We start from the raw sequence: 27,711 nt of genomic DNA on the forward strand, positions 1-27,711 counted from the left end.
TCATGCAAAAGTGTTGTTTTTTATTTTCTTTCTCGGGCCAGCTGCAGCTTCCAACCAAGAAAACCTCAAAGCATTAGGGAAGGAGCAGGTGTGTGGCTGGGGTCGGGGACAACCCCCTAAGCTCCAGGGCCCAGGGTCTAACCTGAGAGGTCGGGGCTGCAGGAGGCTGGGGGAAGCTCCCAGAGTTTGGGGGAAGAGGAGCTTGCCCCCCGTAGAGACAGCAAGTCTCAGCGGCTACATGTGCTTTAGAGCTTGGCTGGGGGACAAAAGTGGGAGAGACAGAAACCGGCCTCATGAATCAGCTGGTCAGGAGATGGGGGGCCAGATGCTGACCCCAAACCCCCGGCAGCACCCCTAGCAAATAGGTCTGTATCAAAGATTCTGTACAGCTGCTTTTGGGGGTGAAGGGCACCTATGGGGGCTTAAATAAATGGGCAGGGAGCAAGGGATGTAGCGAGAGCAGAGGGTGACTGTCCAGCCAGCAGCCTGGGCCTCTGGTGCCCCCGCATGCTGACCCCCGCTGCCACCTGCCCATTGTGGCCTGCGGGACTCCCCAGGTGGGAAAGGAGGGAAGCTCTCCAGCAAGTCTCGGCCCCAACTCTCTCTAAGCAGATGGGACAGGAAGACGGGCGCTGGGAGGCTGGGTGGGGCTTAGCGCAGGTCCTCCTCGTCGCCCTGGATGGTCTTCTTGATGCGCAGCAGCATGGTGGTGAGCCACTGGTCCAGCCGGGAGATGGAGTCATATTCCTTCACCTGAGGGCACACCAGGTGATGGGCTGGCCATGCTCCTCCCTGTTCCCAACCCTGCAGCCCAAGGGCACTTGTCTGAAGGTTTTCAAGATCTGTCCCTGTCACCCTGGTCTCTGAGAAGGAGCAGAGGGAGGGCTCAAGGCCCCGACTCAGCCAGGGGAGCTCCTTCTTGTCTGTCTTGACTATGCTAGGCACAACATTTCCCTTGGGGGAGAAAGATTGTAGCTTTAAAAAAAAAAAAGGTCCAGCATCCTCATTGAATGGGTGGGAAACTGAGGCCTGGAGATACGGAAAAGGCCACTCCTGAGTGCCATGGGGCATGGGAGAGAGAAGCCGCAGCCTGCTGGGCATCCCCTCCCTGAGCTCCTGGCTGAGTTGCCACCCACTGTCTGGGGCAAGAGGAACCGGATGGCATTTGCTCGCTGTCCTCAGCTAGGGGCTTCCATTCCCAAGGGGCACCTGGGGAGAAATGCTTGACATGTGCCATTAGAGGAGCGAATCAGGACCTCAGCCGGATGCCACTGAGCCCGGGAACGCTGGGAACAGAGAAAGGGAAGGGAGAGAGAGCCACGTGGGCGGCTCCACCAGGCAGAGGGAAGCTGGCGCCTCTCCCGTGTCCTCAGCTCCACTCTCCTTCTCACCCTTTCCCTTCCAGTCTGTGCCTCCTGGGTGCCCAAGGCAGCCACTGTGAGTCTCACACACTCAACTGGGGGACTCAAGGAACCCTGGTCTTCAGGAGCAGACAGATGTGGCTCTGAACACCAGCTCTGCCCCTGAGGTGCCACAGCCACCATCTATAAAATGGGGAAAACACTCCTTGCATCTCTTGGGGCTACTTGTGAGGTTTCTGGGATGACTGGAGAAAGAAATTCACAGTGGGCTGGGGGCCAGATAAAAATGGGTGAATGTCAGGGGAGAGCATGTCTGAGAAGGGCGGCTTTCCTAGGGGACCCATCCCTGTGAAGGGGCCTGACCCTCATGCGGGCCACTCACCGACTCGGTGTAGCTGTCCACATTCTGCTCCTCGTGGGCCTCTAGCAACTTCTGCAAGGAAATGGCAGAGAGGGGTCTGGGGCCCAGGCTGACCTGAGGTCGGCCTGGATTAGATGAAAGCACACACTATCTGTATGCCAGGCCTGGGGCTGGGGTTTCCTGAGGACTCTCAGAGGGTCAGTCCGTGTGGGTTAAACTGGGGACAGGTAGGGGCGTGTTGCAATCCTGCTGCCCTGCTCATCAGAAACGGCTAGCTCTCAGGGCAACCTTACCAACATAGAACATCACACAGAATGTGTGTGTGTGTGGATATGTGGTGTGTCTGTGGTGTGTGTGTGGTGTGTTTGGTGTGTGGGGTGTGTGATGTGTGTGTGAGGTATGTCGTGTGGGGTGTGTGTCGTGTGTGTAGTGTGTGATGTGTGTAGTGTGTGTCGTGTGTGATGTATGTGGTGTGTGTAGTGATTGTGTGAGGTGTGTGTCGTGTGTGGTGTGTGTGTAGCATGTGGTGTGTGTGGTGTGGTGTGTGTAGTGCTTGGTGTAGTGTATGTAGTGTTTGGTGTATGTGGTATGTGTAGTGTGTGGTGTATGTAGTGTGTGTGGTGTGGTGTGTGTGTGGGATGTGTGTCATGTGCATGTGGGGGGTGTGTGTGTGTGTTCACCCAGCCATCCCGAGCTCCAGCACTCCCCAAGTTGTACTTTCTTTATCTGGAAAATGGAGACTCAAATGGCCAAAGAAAAGAAAACAAAATAAACATACCCTCTGAGAACCACTGGACAAGTCTTGATTGTCCCACCTGGAGCCCCGGCCACCCCCATCTGGGGTTCGGGAAGGGGGAGGCCGGAGCACCCAGCACTTACTTTCATCAACTTGCATTCCCGGGAATCAGAGAAAGCTGGGAACAGCTCCTCATACTTCTGGACAGCCAGCTGGGCAGCAGGGAAGGGGGAGGACGAGTTAGTAACAAGAGGGCCCTCAGAGCTGCTGGCCTAGCAGCCGAGGGGACTTGGGGATGTCTGGTGATACTGAGTCAGCTCTTTGTGCCCCTCCTCTAGCCTCAGGTGTCACCTGGCTCTGTGTGTCAGTACCTTCCCACAGCTGAGCTCAGCACCAGCCTGGCTGGCAGAGACGGCTGCAGGGAGAGGTGGGTGGAGGGGGAAGGCTCCTCAGACAGGTACCCACTGCCTCCTCCCACCTGGCTCAGCTGGGGCAGGGGACAAATGAGCACATCCTCCATGGCAGGCCTGGGGCTGGTGCTTCTTGAGGACCCTGAGAGGGTCAAATAACGGTGAGCCCCTTTTTGAAAGTGAGGGAACAGATCCAGAGGGGGCAGTGACCTGCCCAGGGCACGGTGAGACATGGGGTGGGAATGTGAACCTGGTCTGACAAAGCCCAAGCTTTTGCCCACCACCGGTGCCCACAGCAGAGCAGGGCTCTATGGGGTGTGTGTGTGGGGGGTGTGTGGGGCCATCACCCCAGGCCGTGAGGCAGGGGGTTGGGCAGCCAGGGACACCAGGAAATCCTGGACTCCGTGCTTCTGCCAGGCAATGGCAGGAAAACTCCAGCCAAGCAAAATCTAGCACCAACCCTCCACCTCCTTCCCTCTGGCCACGTCCCCTCCCACTGCCCTCTCTGGCCCCTCTTTTGCCAAGCGCCCCGAAAATAGGTGGGCATGTGAGCTACAGCTAAAGTCGTGACAACGGGAGTCACAAAGATCTGGAACGCTGGGGCTACAGGTCCCTAGCCATGTGGCCTCAAACAAGGGACTCTCGTCCCAGCCTCACCACCTTCACTTGTAAGACGAGGTGACAATGGTGCTGACTTTAATGGGATGCAGCGAGGATTCAAAACGTGCACCCATGAAGAAAAGAGCACTAAGTGAGGCAGGAGCTGGACCTGCAAAAGCCTCCAGGGCTGGGCGGGCAGGTGACTCCAGCACAGAAACACAGCTGTGAGATTCACACTTCTCATCCAAAGGCTGCCTGGCAGGGGCCAGACGTGAGGGAGGAGCACGTCCATCTTTGGGGGTAACAGGACCTGGCCTGGCGCGGTGGTCTGGTGGGCATGGGGCGCGCTACCTTGGCGTTGAGCATGTCGATGCAGAAGTGGCAGAGGGCCGCCTTGAAGAAGTAGTCTTTGGCACTGTACTTGAGGAGGGGGCTGTCCATGGCATTGGTCCCCACCTGTAGCCATGGGGAAGTGGCACTGTGAGCTCAGGGCAAGCAGTCAGAGGGCCAGAGCCACTGCCAGGCACTGGGGGGCCAGCTGGGAGCTGGGTCCATGTCCCAGGGTGAGGCCGTTAACCCAGGACCCCAATGGCAGGGAGCCAGGGACTGGCTTGGGGAGATCAGTGGCCAGTGCGTGAGCGACCAAGACCAGGGTGTGATAGTGGCTGGGTGGAGGTGGAGGCTGTAGCCAGGTGTTCGAGGGCTCCCAAAAGCCTGAGACAGTGGGGAGGTGGCGGCCTGGCTGTCACGACCAACGGGAGGCTGGCATGGCAGTGGGCAGAGGGGCGGCAGGAACATGAGAGGCGGCGCCCACTCTTCTCTCCCCAGGGGCCAGCTGCCTGCCTTTTTCTTGGCCATCACCCAGGGCTCCGTGCACGCTGGGGGGACCCCATGTGACACTCCCTCCCTCCCACTGTGGATAAGGACCATCGTGCCATGGGGTGGGGTGCCCACAGCCACCCTGGGCCTCTTCGCAGTTCTTCCCGTTGCCTCCCTCTGGGTTCTTTAGCCAGCCTCACTCTGGGCCCCTCCAGGAAGCTCTGCAAGGGGTGTGGGAGGGGCACAGCCAGGGAGACGGTGCTGACATGGCATGGAGTCGTAGGTGGAGAATGTTCAGCCAGACTGAAGATGGGGTGGGGGGATGACATGGCAAGGGCTGTGCGGGAAGAGGCAGAGGGCGAGCCGGGGGAGGGGTGGTTCCAGAACAAGGCACCGGGGCTTAGGAAGAGGCACAGGCCCTGGGAGGGGGCAGGATGGGGGCCGCCATCCCCACCTGTCCCCACCTGCTCGTAGATGTCAATGGCCTTCTGATACTGCTCCAACAGTGCGGCGTAGCCAGCCACCTTCAGCAGACACTTGTTGGCTGAGCTGTGTGGGAAGGAGGAGTGAGGGGAAGTGGTGGCGGTCCCCGAGGGGCTGGGGCAGGCAGGAAGGGGGCTACCTGTTGGACTCCTCGCCTTTGTAGTAGTCTGCGGACTGCTCGTAGTGGGCGATGGCCTGGGGAGACATGGGGGATGGGTTCCAGGGGAGGGCGGGGAGGGAGAGGAGGTCTCCATGAAGCTTCCACACCCTTCGCCCTGCCCATCTGGGACACAGCCAGACCCCGTTCTCCAAGCTCTGCCAGCGCCCCATGCCCCCTTCTCGGCGCTCAGACACCAGAGGACTCCCCTGGTGGGAAGAGAGAGCAGCGCTGGTCTTGGCTGCCAGCCCAGGCAGGGCCCTGCTGCCACTCACCTTCTCAATGTCTACCAACTCCGTCTCATAGATCTCAGCAATGGAGATGTGGTGCTTGGCCGCAATCGTGAATCGGCCCTGGAGGGGACACGGGAAGGGACTGCCTGTGACTCATGACCTGCATGCCCTGTCCCGCACCCCTGCTGACCCATGAGCCTTCAAGTTCCTACCCCTCAGCCAGGCCTGTGAGGAGGTATGAAGAAAACACTGAGAGGAGGGGGAACACAGGGGTGAGAAGGGAGGGCCCCAGCACTAGAGGCCTGGCTGTGCGTGCTGGGCTGAGCTGGTGACCTTGGACAAGCCGCTCCAGAGCCTCAGCCTAATTTCATCCTGTCCATGAGGGCACAGATGGTGTGACACCAGAGAGGATGTGAGCACGAGCACTTGGCCAAGGCCCTGGCCCTTAGGAAGCCTCTGATAGCAGCCAGAGAGGCGGAAGGACCAGCCCAGAGTCACTTGGCAAAAGGATTTGGAGAAACCAGGATGGGAGGGAGGGCTTGAGACCCCTGTCCAAGAGTACTAGCTCTGCCCCCAGGCCAACACCCACCTGTCAGCCTCTCCCATGCACACCCAGAGCTCCCCAGGGAGGCCTCAGGTTCTGAGGGGCCTCGCACCTTCCATCCGCCTCCACCCAGTGTCCAGGCGCTTGCCTGACTGCTCTGCCCCAGGGGCTGGTCCAACACCACCCCCTTGCTGAGGGCAGTAGGAAAAGGCAAGGTCCTGGGCTCAGCCAGACCTTGTTTTGGGTCTCAGTGACTCCTGCTTGTAGCCACGTGTCCCTGGGCAAGTCATGTCACTCGTCTGAGCCCCTCTCCTCCACTATGGAATGGGGATGACAATAATGCCAACCTCACAGGGCTGTGGATTAAACCACCCTGCAGTGTCTGGCATAATAAATGGGAGCTGCTATTATTGTTCTAATCACAGTCATCCCTGCAGCATTGCCCTGAACACAAGGGGTAGGGCTTGTGCCCCTGCCTGGGGTTGGAGAGCTGAGACAGGGCAAGCAGAGAGACAAAAAGGAGCTGGCCAGGCGTGGTGGCTCACACCTGTAATCCCAGCACTTTGGGAGGCCAAGGCGGGTGGATCACTTGAGGTCAGGAGTCCGAGACCAGCCTGGCCAACATGGTGAAACCGCATCTCTACTGAAAATACAAAAATTAGCCGGGCGTAGTAGCACACGCCTGTAATCCCAGCTACTCGAGAGGCTGAGGCACGAGAATCGCTTGAACCTGGGAGACAGAGGTTGCAGTGAGTGGAGATCACGCCACTGACCTCCAGCCTGGATGAGAGGGACAGACTCTGTCTCAAAAAAAATACAAAAGAAAGAAAAGAAAGAAAAGAAAGAGGAAGGAAGGAAGGAAGGAGGGAGAGAGGAAGGGAGGGAGGGAGGGAGGGAGGGAAGCAAGGAAGGAAGGGGAGAGAAAGTGCTGACAGGAGCCCTGGCCTGGGTGGAACCCTTCACTCTGGCTCCGGTTGGCAGCTGCCCATCTGGTCTGCATCTGTCATTGGCAAAGCCCCCTGGGACAGGACAGGTGGTGAGCCTCCTGTGGGCTCTGCCTATCCCTGTGGCCTGCTGCAAGAGGCTTATCAAATAATACGACACTTGTGGGAAGGCTGGGCAAGGGAAAGTGCCGGACACACTCTCTCCGGTAACCCAATTTCTTTTTTTGTTTTGAGACAGGGTCTTGTTTTGTCACCTACACTGGAGTGCAGTGGTGTGATCACAGCTCACTGCAGCCTCAACTTCCTGGGCTTAAGTGATTTTCCTGCCTCAACTTCCCAAGAACTAAGACCCCACGTGCATGCCACTACACCAGGCTAATTTTTTGTAGAGAAGAGGTCTTGCTATGTTGCCCAGGCTGGTCTCGAACTCCTGTGCCCAAAAGATCCTCCCACCTCAGCCTCCCAACGTGCCAGGATTACAGTCATGAGCCACCGTGCCCAGCTCAATAACCTAAGTTCTATGAATGAAAACCATGACTGCCTTTGGAGTGAGGGGGCCGTCAGGCTGGTGGGGAGCTGGGTGAAGACCCAGCCAGCCCAGGCCAGCTCAGGTGGCCTAATTCGCCTAGCTCCCACTTCCCCCTCCCCAACTGGTTTGGCCACAGAGTAAGAACAGTGCTGGGGGTGCTCAAGGAGGGGACGCAAGGCCGGGGCAATGCAGTGGGACCCGAGGCGCATCAGGACAAGCAAGCGGCCCTTACCATGTCTGTGTAGATCTCGATTGCTCGCATCAAACAGTTAATGGCCTCTGGAAAGAAAGGGAGGTGGGAGGAGACATGAGAAAGTGAAGTCGTTTCAGCAGAAGCCGAGGAGAGGAGGCGGACACAGGCGCACCTGGCTGCCCGCAGAGAGATCAATAGGCACTCAGAGCTGCCAGGGCTGCCACACACTCTCAAGGGGCTGGGAAGAAGGAGACGGAATCCCTGAGCCCCAGGAAACGTGTTGAGAGGGCTGACTCTGTAGACTGTGACTTGCTGGGCACATGCTTCAGGGGGAGTCCTACTCCCCTCGGGCTGCCAGGATGCTACCAGCTTCCCATACGGAAGGTCCCTTCCCAGGGCATAGCAGTGCTCGGGCATAGCAGTGCTCGGCCAGGCTGATGGCCAGACTCCCACAGGTGTTTTAAGACAGACCTGCCAAGGCCCTGTTCTTTTTTTTTTTTTTTTTTTTTTTTGAGACGGAGTCTCGCTCTGTCACCCAGGCTGGAGTGCAGTGGCCGGATCTCAGCTCACTGCAAGCTCCGCCTCCCGGGTTCACGCCATTCTCCTGCCTCAGCCTCCCGAGTAGCTGGGACTACAGGCGCCTGCCACCTCGCCCGGCTAAGTTTTTGTATTTTTTTAGTAGAGACGGGGTTTCACTGTGTTAGCCAGGACGGTCTCGATCTCCTGACCTCGTGATCCGCCTGTCTCGGCCTCCCAAAGTGCTGGGATTACAGGCTTGAGCCACCGCGCCCGGCCAAGGCCCTGTTCTTGAAGGACTGAGCTGCTGGCAAAGGGGAAGGGGGCATGGGAGGCAGCCAAGCCCAGCATCTGAGGTAGTCTTGGAGGCAGCAGCGGCAGCGGTGCCATCTTCTACCTGGGCTCTGCCACCATCTCTGCAGGACCGTGAGCAGCTTCTGTCCCTGCACCAGGAGGACCTGGACCTCTGGCACGAGGAGGCTGGATGTCATGAACACTGAGCCCTCGGTGTGCTCTCCACTGCCCCCTGTTCCTCATATCTCAGCAGTTGGGAGCCCTCTGCTCTCAGTCCCTTTAACCTGGCCCTGCCACCCAGCAGCTCCTCAAAGGTTTTGCCAAAAAACCTGAACACACCAGGATGGCACTGAGGAAGAACTGGGCTACCTTTGTTGTACTATCTCTTGCAAGATTTTAAATTTGGGAAAGGCTTTTTTTTGACAAGTTATTTGGAGGAGAGAGAAACGCATGAGTGGGAGGCATTTTCTAGCAGATAGAAATGAGCTCTCAGGGGGTATTTTTTAAGAACACCATTTTAGCACATCTCAGGAGGACAGGGGTGTTGTGGGGAGGGAGGCCTGGGCTGGGGAGAGGGAAAGGCAGGGAGCCTGGACAGGTCATAGGGCATGGGCTCTGAGCTGCAGCCTGGGCATCTGAAAGTTCCTGGTCACTGTGGGGGTCTCCATGGTCACCCACGCCATGTTCACCTGGGATGAGGGTGCTACCAAGAAGCGCCGGAGCTGGGCAGCTCTCAAGGGGCTCGAGGTCTGGATGGGACTTCAAAACCCCTCCATGGGGAGGCATCTGAACAGAGGCTCTTAGTCTCAGGCCTGTGGCCAGGCTTTCAGGGATTCCAACCCCTCCTTCTGACATGTGAACAGTGGGATCCATAAGCACTCCTCTGGGGACTGGGGTCTGTAGGTTTTGTCCAATTCGGAAAGACCTCTGGAGATCCGAAAGGGACTGACAGAAGGTACAGCACTCAGTCCAGGTTCCGGAGCTGACAGACAGAGACTGTGGCAGCAGAAAGAGAGAAAGGTGGCAAAAAGGGGGCAAAGGAGGAGGACGGGGAGAGAACACAACCTAAACCCGGCAGTTTGAAGACACACACATCCTGTAATCGGTGGGCCCAGAAGCAATGGCTGAGCCAGGCCATGCTGCGGAGGAGGGGAGCAGCAGCTGGAGTGAAGTGAGCGGTCCACCTTGCCCTGCCCCACCTGGCTACAGTCTCCACCTGGTGGCCCTGGGCTGCTCACTGGTTCACTCTTCTGGCCAGGACACCAACCTGGCACCCTGCAGGCTGAGGCAGCAAAGGCTGCTGCTCTGCAGTGAGCAGTGAGATCTATAGCTGCCACCTGGGCCTGCTGGCACTGGCTTTGGAGCGCCTGCTGTTAGCATGGCACAGCCCTTGCAGTAGCAGCAGGGAGACAGCTTACCCCCCGGGCAGCAACATGGACTCACGGGGTTAAGTCTCCTCCATGCCTGGAAAGCAGCGGACCACCAGCAGACACCTGGGCCAGCTGGCTCCTGGACGAGCTTCTGACACACTCATGACTGCTACTCTTATCTCTGGTCACCAGGCCTTGTGCACTCGGACAGGTGGAGCAACACCCAGCTCTGTGGCCCGGCCCCTCCTGCACCCACCCACAGAGGGCTGGAAAGGGGCTCAGAGCAATAAAGCCCAAGTTGGGGAGCTATGGCCCTGGCCACTGCCCATCCCTGCAGTCATTCCTACTAGCGATGCCCAGCTTGACTTCTGCCTCTCTGAGCCCTTCCTGGTTACACTTGGCCATCTCCTCCTTAGTAAAATGGGGGCAAATCACAGAATGCACAAAGAAATCAAATGGGTTAAAAGATGCCAAGCATCTGGTATACAGTAGGAACCCTGTAAATGGCAGCTAGAGAGGAAATAGGGGACAAGCAGGGGCTGGGCCGCGTCCCTGCTCCAGGTATACACACTGCCCCCAGCCCCAGCTATCAGTCAGGCCCGGGAATAGGCCTCGCTGGCCCCAGTCTGCCCTGAGCAGCAGCGGTGGTTGGGTAACCGAGGAACCAATAACACAAATGAGCATCACCCTTCCCCACCCAGAGCCACCAAGGTGGCAGCAGGCCACCCTCTGTAGAGGGAGAGGAATTCAGGAGCCCAGCCGGGCCTGAGGCACACTCCAGCTGCCACTTGGGGACAGGTCCTTCTGGAAAGAGTCCTGGAGGAAGTGCTGACCCAAGACAGAGGACTTCTAGGCTGCCAAGGAGACCAGTGATGACGAGGGCCCCAGGGAGCCGGCCACCTGCTCTGGGAAGCCAGGCAAGGTTCCAAATTGGGCCTCCAGAGCTGTTTCACAAGGCACCCGGCCAAGGGCAGAGGCTGTGGGGAGCCCAGGGCAGGCAGGGGCCCCTGGACTGATGAAAGCCAAGGGTGCCCTGACTGGAAGTTTATCACACACCAGGTTCTGCGCTGGGCATGACTCCATCATCTCACAGCAGTCTCTGCTTTAACAGATGAGGAAACAGAGGCCCAAGAGACTGACTTGCCCAGGATCACAGGGGAGGCAGGGTCCTCCCAGACCATCCACCACCTGCACTGCTGAGCCACACACAGCTGCTACATGACATTCTCTGTGAGGTGGTTTTTTTTTTTTTTTTGAGACAGGATCTCATTATGTTGTCCAGACTGGTCTTGAACTCCTGGGCTCAAGTGATCCTCCTGCCTCAGCCTCCCAAAGCACTGAAACTACAGGCATGAGCCACTGCACCTGGCCTTCTGTAAGGCCTGACTAGCCTCAGACACACAGCAGCCGCTGCCCTTGATGCCAGTGTGCCCCTTGCCCCACTGGGAGCCATGGCTGGGGTGCGCATCTTTAGGCTGTAGCTCTGGACACTGCGCTAACACCCCTCCCTGCTCAGCACCACCTCCCCAGGGCTCTGGACATGGCACCTGCTCTCCGCTCTACTCAAGTGAGGCTCACCTCTCAGAACTGCCCCCTTTCTTCCCCGAAAGATCTCCCCTAGCCAAATTCTTCCCCTCCTAGCCTCAGCTCTGCGCAAGCCGGCCTCTTGCCCTGGATGTGGCATCATCTTTATACTTTCCTACCAGTCGGAGTCCTCAGCCACCTTCTGAGCTTCCTAAGGCAAGGGAAGGGCCACATCCAGACTCCAGGCCCACACCCTGCAGAGTCTAGCTGGAGAGCTAGAAAAGCTCAGATCAAACACAGGGGAGGGACCCCACCATATCCCACTGCCAGGTAGGGCCTGTCTGCAGGAAGTGAAGAGTCTGCTGAAAGAGCAAATGGCACTCACTGTTCTGCAGCCTGGCGCTCAGTGCCGCCCCAGAGAGTCCTTCTAGTCACTTCAGATGAGGCAGCAGCTGAACATCACAGATGCTAAGACAGCGCCTCTAGGCCAACCAGTTTCCCAGGGAGCAGAAGGAAAGGCTTGGCGGGGCAGCTTAATGGAAGGCATGGAGATTTCCTGGGGTAAGTCAAGCTTAAAACCAACTCAGGGTCTCCCTGGGTCATCACTGCATCACCCACGCAGCCCGCTGTGGCCCCGTGCTACCAGCCAGGCAAGCTCCACGGCCCACCCAGTTACAAGGCTGCTCCTCCGCCTCTTGCCAGGCCTGAGCCCCACCATGTGACCACTGAGGCCAATGTGTGAGATGCTCGGCTGGTGAGGAGCAACTGGTTACTCTAAGGACAGAGAAGTGCTACTGGTCAACACACAAATTCATCCTCGTCTGGGAACTAATGTCTCAGATCATGACAAAGGGGTATGCCAGCAGTTCCCAAATACGGTGTGTGAACCAGTGCTCGCTGATCCATGGAGGAAGCGCCCTGCACTGCTGCAAATCTGTCTTCTCTTGGGAAGAACAGACCCTTATTCCAAGATTATTTAGCTGCTTTTTACTTTTTAAAGATTTATATATTTTCCATTCCCCTGAGATGACAGTGACAGTAGATGGTCATTTTTAAAAACTGCCTGTGCTTTCTAATTAGCAACCTGTACCTGGCACCAAGATTTTAAAAAATAAATTAAAATTCCCGCCCCATACAAACACTGGGCTGGGCTTCCTCTTCAGGAGGCACCCAGGGGGACAAAAACTGTTTTCTCACCATGAGTCAGCCCCAAACTGGGCTTCTGTCCCTAACACGCTCTCAGTTTAAGTAATTTGTTCTCTGGCAACTGTATCTCGGGCTCTGTTCTCTCTAATTCCTCCCCAGGATGTAGGGAAGCCAGGTTGGGCTAATTTCCGCTCCTTTTTCGGCAGCAACTCCTACCTGGCTGGTCTCATAAATCCCCCCCACCCTGCTCCCTTCTGCATGTTAATTCTGACAACAGAACAGATTTTCCTCTCTCCCCGGCAGGTGGTGGGTCTGCAATGGAACTCCCACTCCCAAATGCTCCGGGCTTGGGAAGGGGTGATCAGCTGCACCGACAGGGTAGACAGGGGGCGGAGACTTGAGCAGGGCGCGAATGCCAACCAGAAGGAAGGGAGCCAGTTCTGAAGTCAAAGCTCACTCTACCTCAGGCGCGTCCCTGCCAGCCTATCACATGTCGGCCATTGGAAAAACCAGAGCCTCCAGGAAACCCGAGGACTCGATGCAGGGTGCTAGGACGGCGCTTTGGGCCAGGCAGGCAGCCCCTGTGGCCCACAGAGATCCTCACCTTGGGGGTCAGCTTTCTTGAATGCGTTGCCGGCGTCCACAAAGCAGGTGGCTGCGTCGTGCTTGCTCTGGAGCTGCAGGTGCAGCTGCGCGGCCTGGCAGAACGCGTTTCCAGCAGCTGGAACAGAAGAGAAGGGTGGTCCCGGCCTCAGTGGGGCTCCACACTTTATGAAGCCACAGAGGCACTGCCCTGGGAGGTGGATCGGTCTCTCGAAAATGTGGAAAGAGTTCCCAAGATAGGACGAGGGTGACCTGAGCGAGCCCAGACTGAGGCCTAGACCTCAGGTCTGCTGGCTCCTGCACTGAGGCTCCTGGTGGTGCGCCTGACAGTCTCTAAGGGCGGCAGGAAGCTGCCTCAGGGGAAGCCCCTGAGCCCCAGGTATATGGAAAGAGAGCCAGGGTAAGCCCAGGTAAAATGCCATGTCCCTAATCCCAGCTATGCTGGTATTTCCAGGGCCACCACTTCTAAAGATCCAGGGAGAAGGCAGACAGAGCTGAGTTGGGAAGGATATAAAACAGAGTGAGGTGGCCTCCTGCACCTCCCAGCCTGGGCAGTCCTCCCTAGGGGAGCCTCAAAGCACAGGGCCCAGAACCACCACTAGAAGGCAAAGTGCAGGTTGAATCATGGGGTGGCTTGGGAGGGGTATTTTGGGAAGCAAGGAGCAAATGAGATTAAACCACATTAACACCTTCCCATCTACTCCCCTTTCCAAGTCCTGTTTCTTTCTCCACAGCTCCCCAAAGCTCTTCCTGATTCTCCCAACTCCTCTGCCTCTGTTCACATTCTGTTCCCTTCACTGCAGATCCCCATGGACAAGGCACCTGTGTGAATTGTGAGGCTCATGGAGTTGGGGTCGGACAACACAGAGCCGGCTCCCTCTAGGAACTGCACGTCCAGAGAGGGAAACAGGATGTGGACACCAAGAATGAGTACATGCAGACCAATGCCCATGGGGGAGGGCAGAAGAGACGGCGCCTGAAGCCTCGTCTGTCCTGTGCTCATCTGCACACAGTCAGCTTCTGTGGGTCCCAAGCCATTCTGCCCACACATCTCCTAACTGACGTTTGGGAGGCAGCAGTGTCTCTCCTCCTCCTCGTGGAGCTGACCACCTCCAGCTCAGTTCTGAGGCTTCTCCCCTTCATTCTTCTCCAGCTGAATCTGAGTCAGAGTTTCTGAGCTGGAAGAGGACCAGGAGGCCTGGCCCCATCCTCTTAAGTTTGAGCAGCAGAAGAGACAAAGCCTTCCAGATTTTCACTATATGATTTCATTATTATTTTCAAGAGTTCCAAATTTGAGTATAAAATTACGGCCAGGCATGGTGTCTCATGCCTGTAATCCCAGCACTTTGGGAGGCCGAGGTGGGCGAATCACGAGATCAGGAGATGGAGACCATCCTGGCCAACATGGTGAAAACCTGTCTCTACTAAAGATACGAAAATTAGCTGGGCGTAGTGGCACGTGCCTGTAATCCCAGCTAGTCGGGAGGCTGAGGCAGGAGAATCGCTTGAACCAGGGAGGCAGAGGTTACAATGAGCCGAGATCGCGCCACTGCACTCCAGCCTGGCGACAGAGCAAGACTGTCTCAAAAAAAAAAAAAAAAAAAAAAAAAATTCAAGAAAAGGGGATAATACCAGGGGGAAAATGGCCTAGGGCTTTTCTTTGAAGAGTTGGGGGGCAGAGGTAACAAATTTTAGGGGAAAAGCAACACCTATGTAATTAAAAAAATAAACTTTTTTTCTCTAGAGGAATTTTCTTAGTTTGGGAGCATAAAAATACACAGAACATTTGGCTTTATTCACAACGTATTTTATGAAAACTCAAGAATAACTCTTTGAATTTTTGGGAAACCAACAACATTCTCAAAATGATGATAATCAATTTTATTGTGCACTTCTGCGCCCTGCCTCCATAGTCCTACCACTAGGTCCCCTCTCCTCCAGAGTCAGGAAGTTCCTCCCTGTGTTCAAACACTGGTCTTTTGCTGTATTTCCTTAATTCGATCTTGGTGACATGAAAGATGTATTATGAAATGGGCTTCAAAAGGGCTCAATGCACTGGCTTGTTGGATTTCTTGGGCCTGCAGGGAGCCCCAAACAGATCTCCAGCCTCCCTGGGCCCAAGGGGCTCCTCCCCACCCCTCTCCTCCATGAAGCTCTCCTGCCTCACTGGGGCAGGTTAAACACTCAGGCTCTGCAGTAACAGCCTTGGTTTCTGAATCTTGGTTCTGTCATTTACTAGTTCTGGCACCCCGGGCAAAAGACTAAGCCAAGCCTCAGTTTCCAAATCTGTAAAACAGGGATATTTACAGACTGACCCTTAGGACTGCTGTGCTAATGCCATTAAATGATGAGCACTTAGTACTCAACAAACAGTAGCCATGATTCATGTTGTTATTGGAATCACCTGAACATCCCCCCACCCCCCACCACCCCAGCCTAGAATTCAGACACTGATGGAAGCACTAAGGAAGTTACCAGGAAACCCGAAGTTCTGAATTTAAGGAGGACTCTAAGAGCTCATCAATCCACATGGGTTTATCCAGGTCTAATAATCTATTTATTCCCATCCTCTCCGTCCTTTCTCCAAGGCCCCATGACCCAGAGTATAAAGTAACCCAGCAGGCACAAAACAATTAGAGAGCAGGCCAGTGGCTTTCCTATGCCAGAGATGGCATAAAAAGAGAAGGGGCCCTCAAGGCCAACCTCTGGGGCAGGCCTGTGTGAGTGGAAGCTGAGGGAGGAGGAGAGCACCTCGGAGGAGCTCTAGCGGAGATGACATACCACTCCAGTTTTTGGCCATTTTGAACATGTTTGCTGCTCTGGCGTAGATTTCACATGCTTCCTCTATTTTGGATGAGCCTCTGGGGAAAAAGGAAAGAAAAAAAGGAGACAATCTAGTCTGCTATCCAGAAGAAAGCAAGCATTCTGCTCCAGTGCCGGTACAGACGTGCCCCTACCCCTCACCCTTCACCTGTGAAGCCAGCTTCCCGCAGGCCTCCTGAGGCTGTGGCCCCCGCCCCTGCATACAATGGCACACTCAATTCAGGAGGACTGGGGTAGATACTGGGTGCTCGCTGGGGTTGTGGGGCGAAGAGTTCCTGACTCCACCACGACCCCAGGGTCTGACAGCCTCTTCTACTTCCTGCCTGGGATACTGGGGGCCCACTGGGTCCCAGGCGCGCTACAAATCCCCTTTCCCCAGGAGACTGCAAAGCATTCTGGGGGATTAGCCCAGTTTAAGACATCGTGTTGCTTTCGCAGAGGGAGCCTTAATTCTGTGCCTTGCAACCCTGGAGTGTGTCATTACCAGTTCAGGACTGGGCATATATATCACACAGCCATACAAAGAGACGGGAAGCACTATTTTAAAATGTAGATATAAAATGTTCCCGTTTGTGTTTAAAAAAAAGAGGGTGGGCTGAGTGCGGTGGCTCATGGCTCCTGTAATCCCAACACTTTGGGAGGCCAAGGTGGGCGGATTGCTTGAGCTCACGAGTTCGAGACCAGCCTGGGCAACACGGCAAAACCCCATCTCTACAGAAAATACAAAAATTAGCAGGGTGTGATGGCGCACGCCTGTAGTCCCAGCTACTAGAGAGGCTGATGTGGAAGGATTGCTTGAGCCCAGGAGGCGGAGGTTGCAGTGAGCCAAGATCAAGATCACACCCCTGCACTCCAGCCTGGACAACGACAGGGCCAGACCTTATCTAACAACAACAACAAAAAAAGAGTGAGAAGAATAGAAACATACATGTTTATATAAATATAGGATATTTCTGGGCAAATACACAAAAACCTAGTAACAGCATTTTTCTCTCAGGTGGAGCCTGGAGAAGGAGGGCCAGGAGTGGGAGGCTAACTTATTCACTGGGCATCCCGCGTTTGTACTACCTGAATTTTTTTTTTAACTGTTTGCACATCGTTTCAAGAAAATATATATATACACACACACACATAAACACACACACGTGTATATGTGTGTGTATAGATATGTGTATATATGTATATATGTGTGTATATATCTATACATAGAAATACACACACACACATATTTTTAAGTATTAGGATTTATATTCGGCCCTGTGGTCCAGCAATGAATTACATTTCCAGCAATTTATCCTAAAAAACGAATAAGTTACAGGGATGTTCAGCAGAGCATTATTTAAAACAGCAAAACCCCCCAAAAACTTAATGTCCAACAGTAGAGATACACTGGGAGATAGACAGGAATTTAAAAACATAAAGGGCACCCTGTTTGGGCAGCTTCACTCTGGCTTCTCGACCTCCACATGTACAAAATGAGCTTCCTGGGGGACCTCATTAGTACCTCAAACCCGTAAGTCCCACTGAATCCTTCTGCCGTTAATAATACAACCAAGCTGAGCCCGCGAGGTCTGTAGTCTCTGTAACTGCTCAAACTCCCATCATCCACATAATCAGTAGAATAAAATCCACACACTCAGGAGTCCCACCAAATGGATTTCAGGGTCTCTCTTCACTGACAGAACTAGTGTTGAGTTTATTTTTAAGGAAGAGAAAAAGGAGGGGTGGGTATTTTCCCATTTAAATCATCCTCACCATCTCATCCCACACCCTGTGTCAACTGGCCCAATGCTGTACCTGGAAACTTGTCCATACCAACCCAGCTGTGGTGGGGCCCAAAGGTAATTCTGGGAGCTGGGATGTGAGCATTCCTTCCCTCTGCACTGTGGATTCAGTGTGGCCAACCTGCCCATCCCTTTGAACCACACGAAGTGCTCATTTTATCAAACCAGAGTCCCACAGCCACACTCTCTCGGATTCACTCAGCAGGTCTGGATGGGGCCTGCAATTGAGATTTTTAACCACTGGGGTTTGGGGGGCCCAGGTAATTCAGCTGATCATGTGAGTTTGGGAAGGAAAAACTGACTGAGACTGACTATCTGGAAAGCAGCCACCAGCAATCAGGGGCCAGGCCTGGCAATGTCAGCAGGCAAATAAATGCCCCCAGGGTGGGTGGGCTGGTTGGGCCAGGGATCCTGGTCTCCTGAATCCACATCACACCAGGTAAATAATCTATTTATTCCTATCCTCTCTGTCATCTTGTCAGATGAAAGCCTACTTCCTGCCTTCTGGGGCTGTGCTGATGCTGTCCCCCACCTTCTGCTGTCCCCGGGGAAGTGGCCCTCAGCAATGTGTTCTTCCCGCACTTGCCCTGCTGCACCCCATCTTCCCTCACCCACCTCACCTCAGCCGGCCCAACACACCTCGGGCCTTGTTTGGAGTGACTTCTTTTTTCTTTTTCTTTTGGAGACGGAGTTTCGCTCTTGTCACCCAGGCTGCAGTACAGTGGCACGATCTCAGCTCACTGCAACCTCCACCTCCCAGGTTCAAGCAATTCTCCTGCCTCAGCCTCCCGAGTAGCTGGGATTACAGATGTGTGCCATCACACCCCACTAATTTTTGTATTATTAGTAGAGACGGGGTTTCACCATGTTGGCCAGGTTGGTCTCGAACTCCTGACCTCAAGCGATCCACTCGCCTTGGCCTCCCAAAGTGCTGGGATTACAGGCTTGAGCCACCATGCCTAGCCTGGAATGACTTCTTTAGAACCCATTCCTGGCCTTGGAGAGGTAAGAAACTTTCAAAACCTTCTCTGGCTGAGAATCCTGAAGGGTCCTTTGGGGCCTGGCTACAAAAAACCCTCAGAAGGACCTTCTCTGGAATGTTCTCTTAAAGGGACATTTTCACAGACCTTAATCACAGGTCTGCCCACCCCACAGATTCCCCAGCTCAGCCTTCCCTTCTTTTTGAGTGTGACTAAGTCCTATCCAGCTCCATGCACTCTCTGAAAAAGCTCAGTCCCTGGATGAGCAGAAATGACCCACATCACTGAGTGGCCCATAGCTGGCAATCAACAACGAGAGGAGTCAGACCCAGCCGGGTTTATTTCAGCTCAGAGGGACAGAGCAGACACAGGACAGACACAAAGTCTACCAGCTGCCAGGGCTGAAACACTATGATTGCCTGCCTCCTTCTTCCCCTGCACCCCGTGGTTTTGCCCATTACCACGGCCAGGGGATGACAGGAGATCTCTGGAGTCCCATCCTCTTCTTTTAGAAATGGGAGTGAAGTCCCCAAAGGGGGAAAGTAACATGCCTAGGTTCCAGTGGAAGATCCTGAAGAAGCCATTCACATACTCATTTATTCACCTGGGGAACAAGTATCCGAGCATTTATTATGTGCCAGGAGATAACAGCAGTACATGAAAGGAAAAGTTAGCTGGGCCTCCTCTCCTGAGGGCCTGGGCGGCAGCGCATGTGACAGCTGACTGTCCCTCCCCCACTGACCTCCCCCAAGCTGCCTCTGCTTCACTCCTCCCATCCCACGGCTCTGAGCCGCTCTGGGAATAGAGGGAACTGGTTTGGGCTGCCTGATGCAGGGCTGTCTATAATTACCCGCTCAGCTTTGCTCTCTCCCCCTCCAAGGCGGAGGAAGGAGTCTCAGGTCTCCCAAACACAGCCACCAACCTCAGCGACTGCCATATGGAAGGCTAGGCGCTGCCAGGAATGCACAGACACCCGGTGGGACCTGGGCCAGGGGGTACTGCAGGGCAGAGTCTCAGCCCCCTCCTTCCTTCCTCCATCCACCAGGCACTTCCTGGCTGCCAGAAATACACCATGCCCTGACCCACCACCTGCAGCTCCCGAAGGACCTCATGAGGTGGACAAAGTCAGGCCACCATTTTGGGTCCTGGACTCACTCTATCTCTCTTGCCTCTCTGGAAGCCACAGGCACAGGCCTATGGCTTCCTCCTCAGACTTAAGGCCCACTGCCCCAAGTCTCCAGTCAGCACCCTCAGTGGGGAAGGTGCCCTAGGGCCTGTCACATGCCTGTGAGCCCACCTCCTGCACGGCTCTCGAGACCACGTGCCTTAATCACAGCTGGCGCATGGCGCTCCCTGGCTCCCAGGCACTCCCCCAGAAGGAGCCCACAGCTCTTCACAAGAGCCCTTTGGGTGCTGCCCTTGCTTTAAAGGGGAGGAAGCTGGGGCTCAGAGAGGGTGGAGGGCTTGCCCAAGCTTACCCTGCCAGGAAGCAGCAGGGCTGTGAAAGAGGACTGGGGCCCTGGGGATCCAGTGCTGCCCTTGCCTCTCACTCAGTAATCAGGAAGGCTTCCCTCCCCATGCCCAAGAGTCCTCGGAAAAATGAGGAGGGAGGACAAGGTCCCTTCCTGCCCCCGCCCCTCCTCTAGATTAAACAAGCCAAGGAACCTGTACCGCCGAGGCTTCCCTCATCTCACAAGCAGAGGCTGCTCTCTGCTGGAGCTGCGTGGAGCATCCTCTAGGCAAAAGAGGATGAATTAAGTCAGCCCCCTACTGAGCCTGCCAGTAACAAGACAACAGGCAGAAGGAACGTCAGAAAAAGTTAAGGCTGCCTGTGGTGCAGGGTCCACCCTGGCACAGGGAGCTGGGGGCCACCAGCCCTGCTGGTCCATTGACTGCACCGGAGCTGGGAGCTGCTAGAGGTTCAGCATCCTGAAGGCACCGCCACCAGTATCACCTGGAAGTGCAAAACCACCAGCTGCCTCCCGCCACTCTGCAGTGGGCCCCGCCTGACCAAGCAGGGTATGAGTTCCTGCGGGGCGGGGCCTGGGCCCAGCTTCACTTTCCCATCTCTCCACAGTGCTGGCACAGGCCCCGGTTAACAACGGTGAAAGGATAAAGTGTCACAGGCTAACTGCCCAGCTCTGAAATTGCCACAGGACCCTCTTGTGACATGACTGTCTGGGCAAGGACAAGGGGTAGAAAGAGAATGACTTTGGGGTGGTGAGACCTGGGCTGAAGTTCATTTCAGGTACTTTGCTAAGTGTCCAACCAGGGGCTAGTTATCCCTAAGGCTTTTTTTTTTTTTTTTTTTTTTTTAATAAGAGATGGGGTCTCCCTGTGTTGCCCAGGCTGGTCTCGAACCCCTGGGCTCAAGCAATCCTCCTGCCTCTGCCTCCCAAAGTGCTGAGATTCCATTCTTTATCTATAAAATGGCAGTGTGGCTGGCCACAGTGGCTCACACCTATAACCCCAGAGTTTTGGGAGGCTGAAGGAGGAGAGTTGCTTGATCTCAAGAGTGTGACACCAGCCTGGGCAACACAGTGAGACCCCAACTCTACTAAAAACTAGCCAGGCATGGTGGCATATGCCTGCAGTCCCAGCTACTTGGGAGGCTGAGGTGAGAGGATCACTTGAGCCCAGGAGTTGAGCCCAGGAGGTGGAGACTGCAATGAGCTACAATCATGCCACTGCCCTCCAGCCTGGGCGACAGAGCAAGACCCTGTCTCTCAAAAATGAAACATGAAATAAAACAGAGACAATGAATCTGGCCTGGGAGGAGTCTTTGTGAGGATTAGAGATGACACACATTCAATACTTGGCACAGAGAACAGAATGGAAGAGGTGCTCAAATGGTTGCCATTATACAAAGGAAGAGAAATACGCTCAAAGGGGTGCCTGCCACCCAGCAATAGGAATTCTAGAGAGTTGCTTGTGGTGGTAAAAATAAAATAAAATAAATGCTGACAGTAGTCAAACAGGCCTGGCCTCAGTGCCAGATCATCGCGTGCCAGCCTGCGTTTCCTCATGTGTAACTAGGGATAAGACTCCACACCTTGCAGTGCTGCTGAAGCATGAGCAATCTTGCAGGCAGCACCCCACGGCGTGCCCAGCAGAGAGCCGGTCACACCACGGGCGCTCAGTAAACAAGAGCATCCCTCTCATCAGGCCCCGCTGAGGACCGATTCCAGGCACACTTCCCTACTTCAGAATCGCAGCATGGGCTTCATCTCCACCCCAGATTCGCTAAGTGCTGCTCCTCCTTTGGCTTCCAGAGTCCTGGCCTCCCACCACCCTCCGCCTTACTGCACAATGCTCAAAATACATACAGGCCCACGGCCCTTCAAGATGGCAAGCTCAGAGCCAGGACCTCACCTGCCACACGGCACACAGCCTGGCAGGCGCTCTGTTTCTTATTTTCTTATACGGATGCCCCCCTGCACCCCAATGGGATTACATTTCACCACAGATCAAGGGCGAATGTGCTTCCTTTTCCTTAAAAGGTGTTCTCAAAGACCCTTGTCTTTCAGTAGCCCCATCCCAAAAAGGAGACAGAAATGTTTGTATGGCCAGGCAGCAAAGTTCCATCCATCGGGAAAGCCAGGAATTCTCAGATTCCCCAGAAACCTTGTGTGCTCTCAGGAAAGACTCCACTCTGAGACTGGACAAGAGATGTCAAGTTTTCAGTTGTGGATCTTGGCAGCTGGCAGGGCACTGTGATTCACCAGGGTGCCCACTGGAAATGGTGCCGGGGTCTCTGCATGCTCTGCAGAGGAAGGTGGTCTGGAGGGAAATCTGGAAGCTCATGCCCACACCAGTCTCAGCCAAGATCCCATGCAGGCCCTATACAGACAAGCTGGCCCTCCCATGGTCCCGCAGTTACTGCCTACAGGTAGTTCAAACAGTAACTGATTTGTCAAGATCTGATCTTGGGAATGCACTGTTTGTATACAGAACACCCTGCCACCTATTTCTCCAGCACTTCTAGCTCAACTTCCAATGACAATACCTACTAATAAAGATGACAGTGAGCCCTTAATAAACATTACCAGAGCCAGGCACCGTGCTCCCACCACTTCCCACGCATCGTCTCATTTATCTTTAGAACCACCCGAGGAAACAGTTGACTAGGATTTTCATTTCACAGATGAAGAAACTCCCTCTACACGTTTTTATCCAAGAGGAAGGAAGTTTTTATTTTGGCTGTTTTGGCGGCAGGGGAGGTGGCCAGGAGACATCAGGGATGAGGAAAAGCCCCAGGGAACAGAGCTGCCATTCAGAAGCCGCACGATCCCCAAAGGGCACAGCAGGCACTCTGGATTTACCAGGAGACATGCAGCAGGGAGGGGGAACTAGTGCGCCTGGACTCAGCCGTCCCCTTCTGCTGCTTGCTCACTGTGCTGTAGTTAGGAAGTCTCCGTCTTTTTGCTTCCAGAGCAGAAGTTTGAGCTGCACCCCCATCACCAAGGGGAGGAACAGGGATGGTTTTGAGCTTCTCCTAACTAGCTGGTGCTGTCGCCCTCAGTGGCTGCTGGTGCATCAAAGCCCCCTAGCGTCTGGCAGCCCAGAAATAATGAAGAGCAAGGGCGGCGTCTGAGCACCGAAGCGGGCGACAGCACAGACGCCCACCGCCTTGCGTCCCAGGTGAAGGCTCTCTGACTTGCCCTTTGATAGGAGCAGAGGACCCTCAATGTGGGACGCTGTCATTGCTGGGATCCCAAAGGGGAAGGGAGAGGCACCAAGGACAAGCTGAGGCCCAACACTCCCTTCTCCAGTCCTGGCAGCTACCAAGGACCTGAATAAAGGTGGGTTATGAAATGCTGAACACAAGCAAACCCAGATCAGAGAGGAGGACGTGCCTGAGTGATTCCCACCCGTCAAACAGGTCCTCCCAAGCTGGCCTCTGACTGTGCTCCCAGCTCCCAGGCACGCAAGCTCCGGTCAGGCCACCCTCCCATCCTCCCTGCCCTCTGCCCTCTGTCCTCACCTCACTCACACCCCCACAGCACCAGGTCAGCTCCTCTGGGAGCTGGAAGGAACTGAGATGAACACACCGGCTCTTTTTTTCAAATACTTGGAGAAAACGGCCATGGGACCACAGTTAAGAGGGTGGCGGCTTTCCAACACACCTAGTTTGCCAACAGCCTTCCCAAATGTAGTGTCCAGAAATGGTCATGAACCTTGAGGAGAAACTACCGAGGTAGCACAGCAAAGGGGCTAAGTGAGAAGGCTCTGTAATCACACAGAACCGGGTTTGAATGCCACCTCTCCCACTTATACCATGTGGCTGGGCAACTTCTCTAAGCCCCCAAGTTTCTTCTCTAAGCCCCCAAGTTTCTCTACCTCCACGGGGATTTTGTGAGGACTAAATCCATATCATCTATCAGCAGGTTGAGCCTGGCCCAGGCCTGGATTCGAGTCAGAAAGAGCACTTAATAACCTGCATCTGCTAGTATTACCGGCACTGCAACAGCCTCCTGCTGTCACTCTCCCCCACACCAGCTGCTGCAGTCCTTTCTAGAAGGCAAACAGCAGCTCTCCAGGATGGGCCTCCCTTAGCCTCCTTGGAGCTCTTCAGTGCCTCCTCCAGGTCCAGCCCTTGCTCACCAGGCCTTCCTAGTCTGGCCTCACCTGCCGCTTCCACCTTTATGGTCTAACGTGCAACTCCCTGTGTTCCGTCTTCCTAAGGCATACTCCATCATAACCCCTGCCTGGAGTGCTGCTCCCTGCCAGAGAGCACCCAGAACTCCTGTTCATCCCCCTGGGGTTGGGACCTCTCCCCCAGGAAGCCATTTCTGATCCGTCTGGATCTCAGTTCCCTGTCTTTCCAGGCAGAACTTCCCCTCATGCTAGATCTCTGTTGCACCATCCCTGCTGCCTAAAGCACCCTCCCCGGCCCCACTCCCCAGCAAGTCCTGGGGTTCCTTGGGACCTAGCTCACTCCTCACCATGAGCCTCCCCCTGGTTCACGCTGCTTCCTCTGAGCTCAGAGAGTCACAGGAATGATATAATCGAGCCCTTCCTTACAGTGGGTAATTCCACTTTACTAGCGTTTGCTGTGCATCCTGCCTTCCCAACCAGGTAGCAAGTGCCTTGGGGCTGACTTAGCTGCTCCCTCCAAGCACACAGTCCAACAGCCCACTAATCCCCGGGCCAAAGGGATCAGACACCCAGAGCCACCTAGGAAAACTATCACCAAAAATCCAGCTCGTGGCCCCACCCCCAAACACAGCACCTGAACTTCTCCCCTTGTGAAGAAAAAGAAAACACACACACACCCTGTCTCCTCGCAGCCTCTAAAATAAAATATTTTTCACCTAATCAATACAGTCCATCAGCCCCAGATGTTTCTCCACACCAGGCAATTCACCATCATGTTCTTCAAGTTCTTTTGCTAAACATTATCCAACCTCAAACAAGGGGCGTGGCCCAGAACCCTTTTCCTGTTCCTTCCTCTCTTGGAAAGATCCCTCCCCTTTGTGTCTTACCAGCCTCTGCCAGGCTCCTACCCCCCTCTCTTCCCATCCCCAGGCCCTCCTCCCAAACCCCCTTCTCCAGCCTTCTGCAGACACTCCCAGTCCCACCAACTTCCCCAGGCTCTGCTTCTGAGGGGCCACCACAGACCGTTCTCTCTACAAGTCCACTAGTCCTTTCCCAGTCCTCCCCTCAGTTTCCACAGCCTCCCCTTGACCTTTTCGGGTCCCCCCATCAGCACAGATCCCACCCCTCCACACACCACCACCCCCTGCCAAACTCCCTTTACTTCCTCCGCCCAGAGCCTCATGCTCCTCTCAACCCTACTAAGTCTTCGTGGATCCCTTTACTGCTCCCTTTCAGCTCCTCTTAGCACACTCATGTTTCTGTCTCTCCCTCTCCTGACCCCTCCCAGACCTCTCCTCTCGGGCGCCCACCTTGAACCCCATCAGCTCTCTGCACACTCCAAACCTGTTTCCTTCTGGGAAGTCACATTAACAACAGCTAACACTCTCAGAGATGTAACTCCACGCCAGACTCAATTCTAACACTCATAGCAAATGGGAGGCAGGTTAGATTTATGATCTCCTTTAACAGAGAGACTAAACCATTTACCCAAAGTCATGAAGTAAGTGGCAGAGCCACATTTCAAACCTGGGCTCTTAATACTTCTAAGCCACTAAAATTATCACAGGATGGTGGTGTCAGCTTTTAGGAGCTACCGTGAGTTTTATGCCATGTCACATGCATTAGTTCTGTCTCCCAAGCCTTTTCCCATCCCTCTTCTCAGCATGTTCCTGTCATCCCCATTACTCGAGGATCACACAGCAGGAATTTGATCCCCAGTTTTGATTCTCTCAGTCCCCGTCTCTCCCTGTTATCCCTCCATCTCCTTGGCCAAGCCACCACCACGCGTTCCCCCACCCAGGAGTCTCCAGCCTCAACCCAGGCCTCCTCAGGTTTTTTTCTTTGCTTTTTTTTTTTTTTTTTTGAAACGGAGTCCCACTCAGTTGCCAGGCTGTAGTGCAGTGCAGAGGCGCGATCTCGGCTCACTGCAACCTCCGCCTCCTGGGTTCAAGTGATTCTCCTGCCCCAGCCTCCCGAGTAGCTGGGATTACAGGCACCCGCCACCAGGCCCAGCTAATTTTTGTATTTTTAGTAGAGACGGGGTTTCACCATGTTGGTCAGGCTGGTCTCGAACTCCCGGCCTCAGATGATCTACTCACCTCGGCCTCCCAAAGGGCTGAGACCGCCACAGTCTTGACTCCATCATCCCGGTTCCTCCGCTCAGCTGTCCTTAAACTAGTCACTGCTAACCAGGGCCGTACTCACCCCAGGCACCCCCCCACACTTCAGACGCGGCTCACTGCTCCTAGGATCATCTAAGCCCTGAGCCCCTCCAAAGGTGTCAGCCCCCTTCAGCCTTCACCCTCACTGCCCAGGGCCCACGCAAATTCACTGCCCCGGGGGATGAAAAGGTCAGTCCCTCGGGCAGGCGTCCCCAGCCCCAGGCCCCATCACTGCCGCCTGAGAGGCTTCACATTCCCCTAGAGCTCTGAAAAGCCTCCGGACCTGGCTTATCTCCCGGACTCCCTCCCTCCCCCCAAGCCGGTCCCCTCCAAGGCTTCAGGACGTATTCCCTCGGTTCAGGTTCTCCCCCTCCCGCTGGCCTGTCTTCGGCCTGGGTCCCCTTCCTCGCCTCAAGACAGTGTCGCCTCTGTCCGTGTGTCCTCAGCCCAAATCCCTTCCGCCATGTCAGACCGTCTCTCCTCAAACCGTGTTGCCCCGGCCCAGGCTCTTGGCCCTCAGCCTGTGTCGCCTCTGCCGCTTCAGGCCATGTCACCTCATTCCAGGTTCCTCTCCGTCCCCTCGGCCCGAGCTCTGCGTGCCCTAACCCGCCACCTCCGACCGTGACTCCTTCGTCCTCTCAGCCTAGGTCCCGGCCGACCCCTCAGCCCGGTTCTCACCCAAAGAGGCCAGAGAAGAAGGACTGCGAGTTCTTCACTTTGCGCTCCGCCTCGGCCAACAGCGCCATCGCCTCCGCTTCTTTCCCGGAATTGTCCATGGCGGCCACAAAAGGAATCAGCAAAGCGCCCGACACTGGCCCTGGGAAGACTCAGCCGCGGCCGGGCCGCGGAACACAGATCGGGAGAAGTCGCCCGGCTGCGTTGACGTCGCACCGGCGCGCGGCGCCTGCGGCCCGGAATCACGTGACTCGTGCTGGCCAACCAGAGGCCTCGTAGCGCGGCGCCCGCTCCGCCGGCCACGCCCCCACCAGCCGCCGCACGCCGCCCGTGACTCGGGACCCCCCAATCGGCGTCCCGAGACCTCAACGCATGCGCACACACAGGACAACGACGCCCCACTTTCTCCTCAGCGCTGTGTACCTCACCTCCCACGTGACCCTGCGGAAGGCAATGGCAATACTCACCGCCGAGGCCCCGCCCCACGGTGTTGCCGCTGGATCCTCCTCCACCAATCAGCAGCAGCCCTCGGCTCGCGTTGTTAGGGGGGCCACCCGCGCCCTCCCTGAAGTACTCCGGCAGAGTCAGCTGACCGCGGACACTCACGTGACAACTCGGGGCCCAAGCCCGGGTTTGACAGTTCTGCGCAGATCTTAGTCCCGCCCCACGGCTGGTTTCGCCCGTTTCTTCACTTGGAAAGGCGTTTGTGGGAAAAGGAAACCATTCTGCTTTTTCTTGCTCCCTCTACCGGCCAGTACTGGAAATGCTTTGGGGAGACCGGTGAAGTAGTTGAGAGACTGGAAACAAAAACTTAAGAAGTTCTCTAACTCTGGTTTCATAAAAAATAGATGAAGAGGGCCGGGCGC

At 55.4% G+C, this 27,711-nt stretch overlaps 1 protein-coding gene across 1 annotated transcript; it reads right to left on the reverse strand.

Annotated features, from left to right (window-relative positions):
* NAPA (NSF attachment protein alpha) lies at positions 1–27,257 on the reverse strand. Its single transcript, XM_003915793.4, has 11 exons — positions 26,849–27,257; positions 15,605–15,684; positions 12,825–12,941; positions 7,410–7,456; positions 5,203–5,280; positions 4,910–4,965; positions 4,752–4,836; positions 3,820–3,924; positions 2,602–2,670; positions 1,744–1,794; positions 1–753 (listed from the first exon to the last, which is right to left on the reverse strand). The coding sequence occupies exons 1-11, from the start codon at positions 26,944–26,946 to the stop codon at positions 652–654; spliced, it is 888 nt and encodes a 295-aa protein (XP_003915842.1). The 5' UTR covers positions 26,947–27,257; the 3' UTR covers positions 1–651.
* Positions 27,258–27,711: the final 454 nt, after the last annotated feature.

The sequence above is a fragment of the Papio anubis genome, chromosome 20 (assembly GCF_008728515.1).
Source record: "Papio anubis isolate 15944 chromosome 20, Panubis1.0, whole genome shotgun sequence".
In the NCBI taxonomy this organism is placed as follows: Eukaryota; Metazoa; Chordata; class Mammalia; order Primates; family Cercopithecidae; genus Papio; species Papio anubis.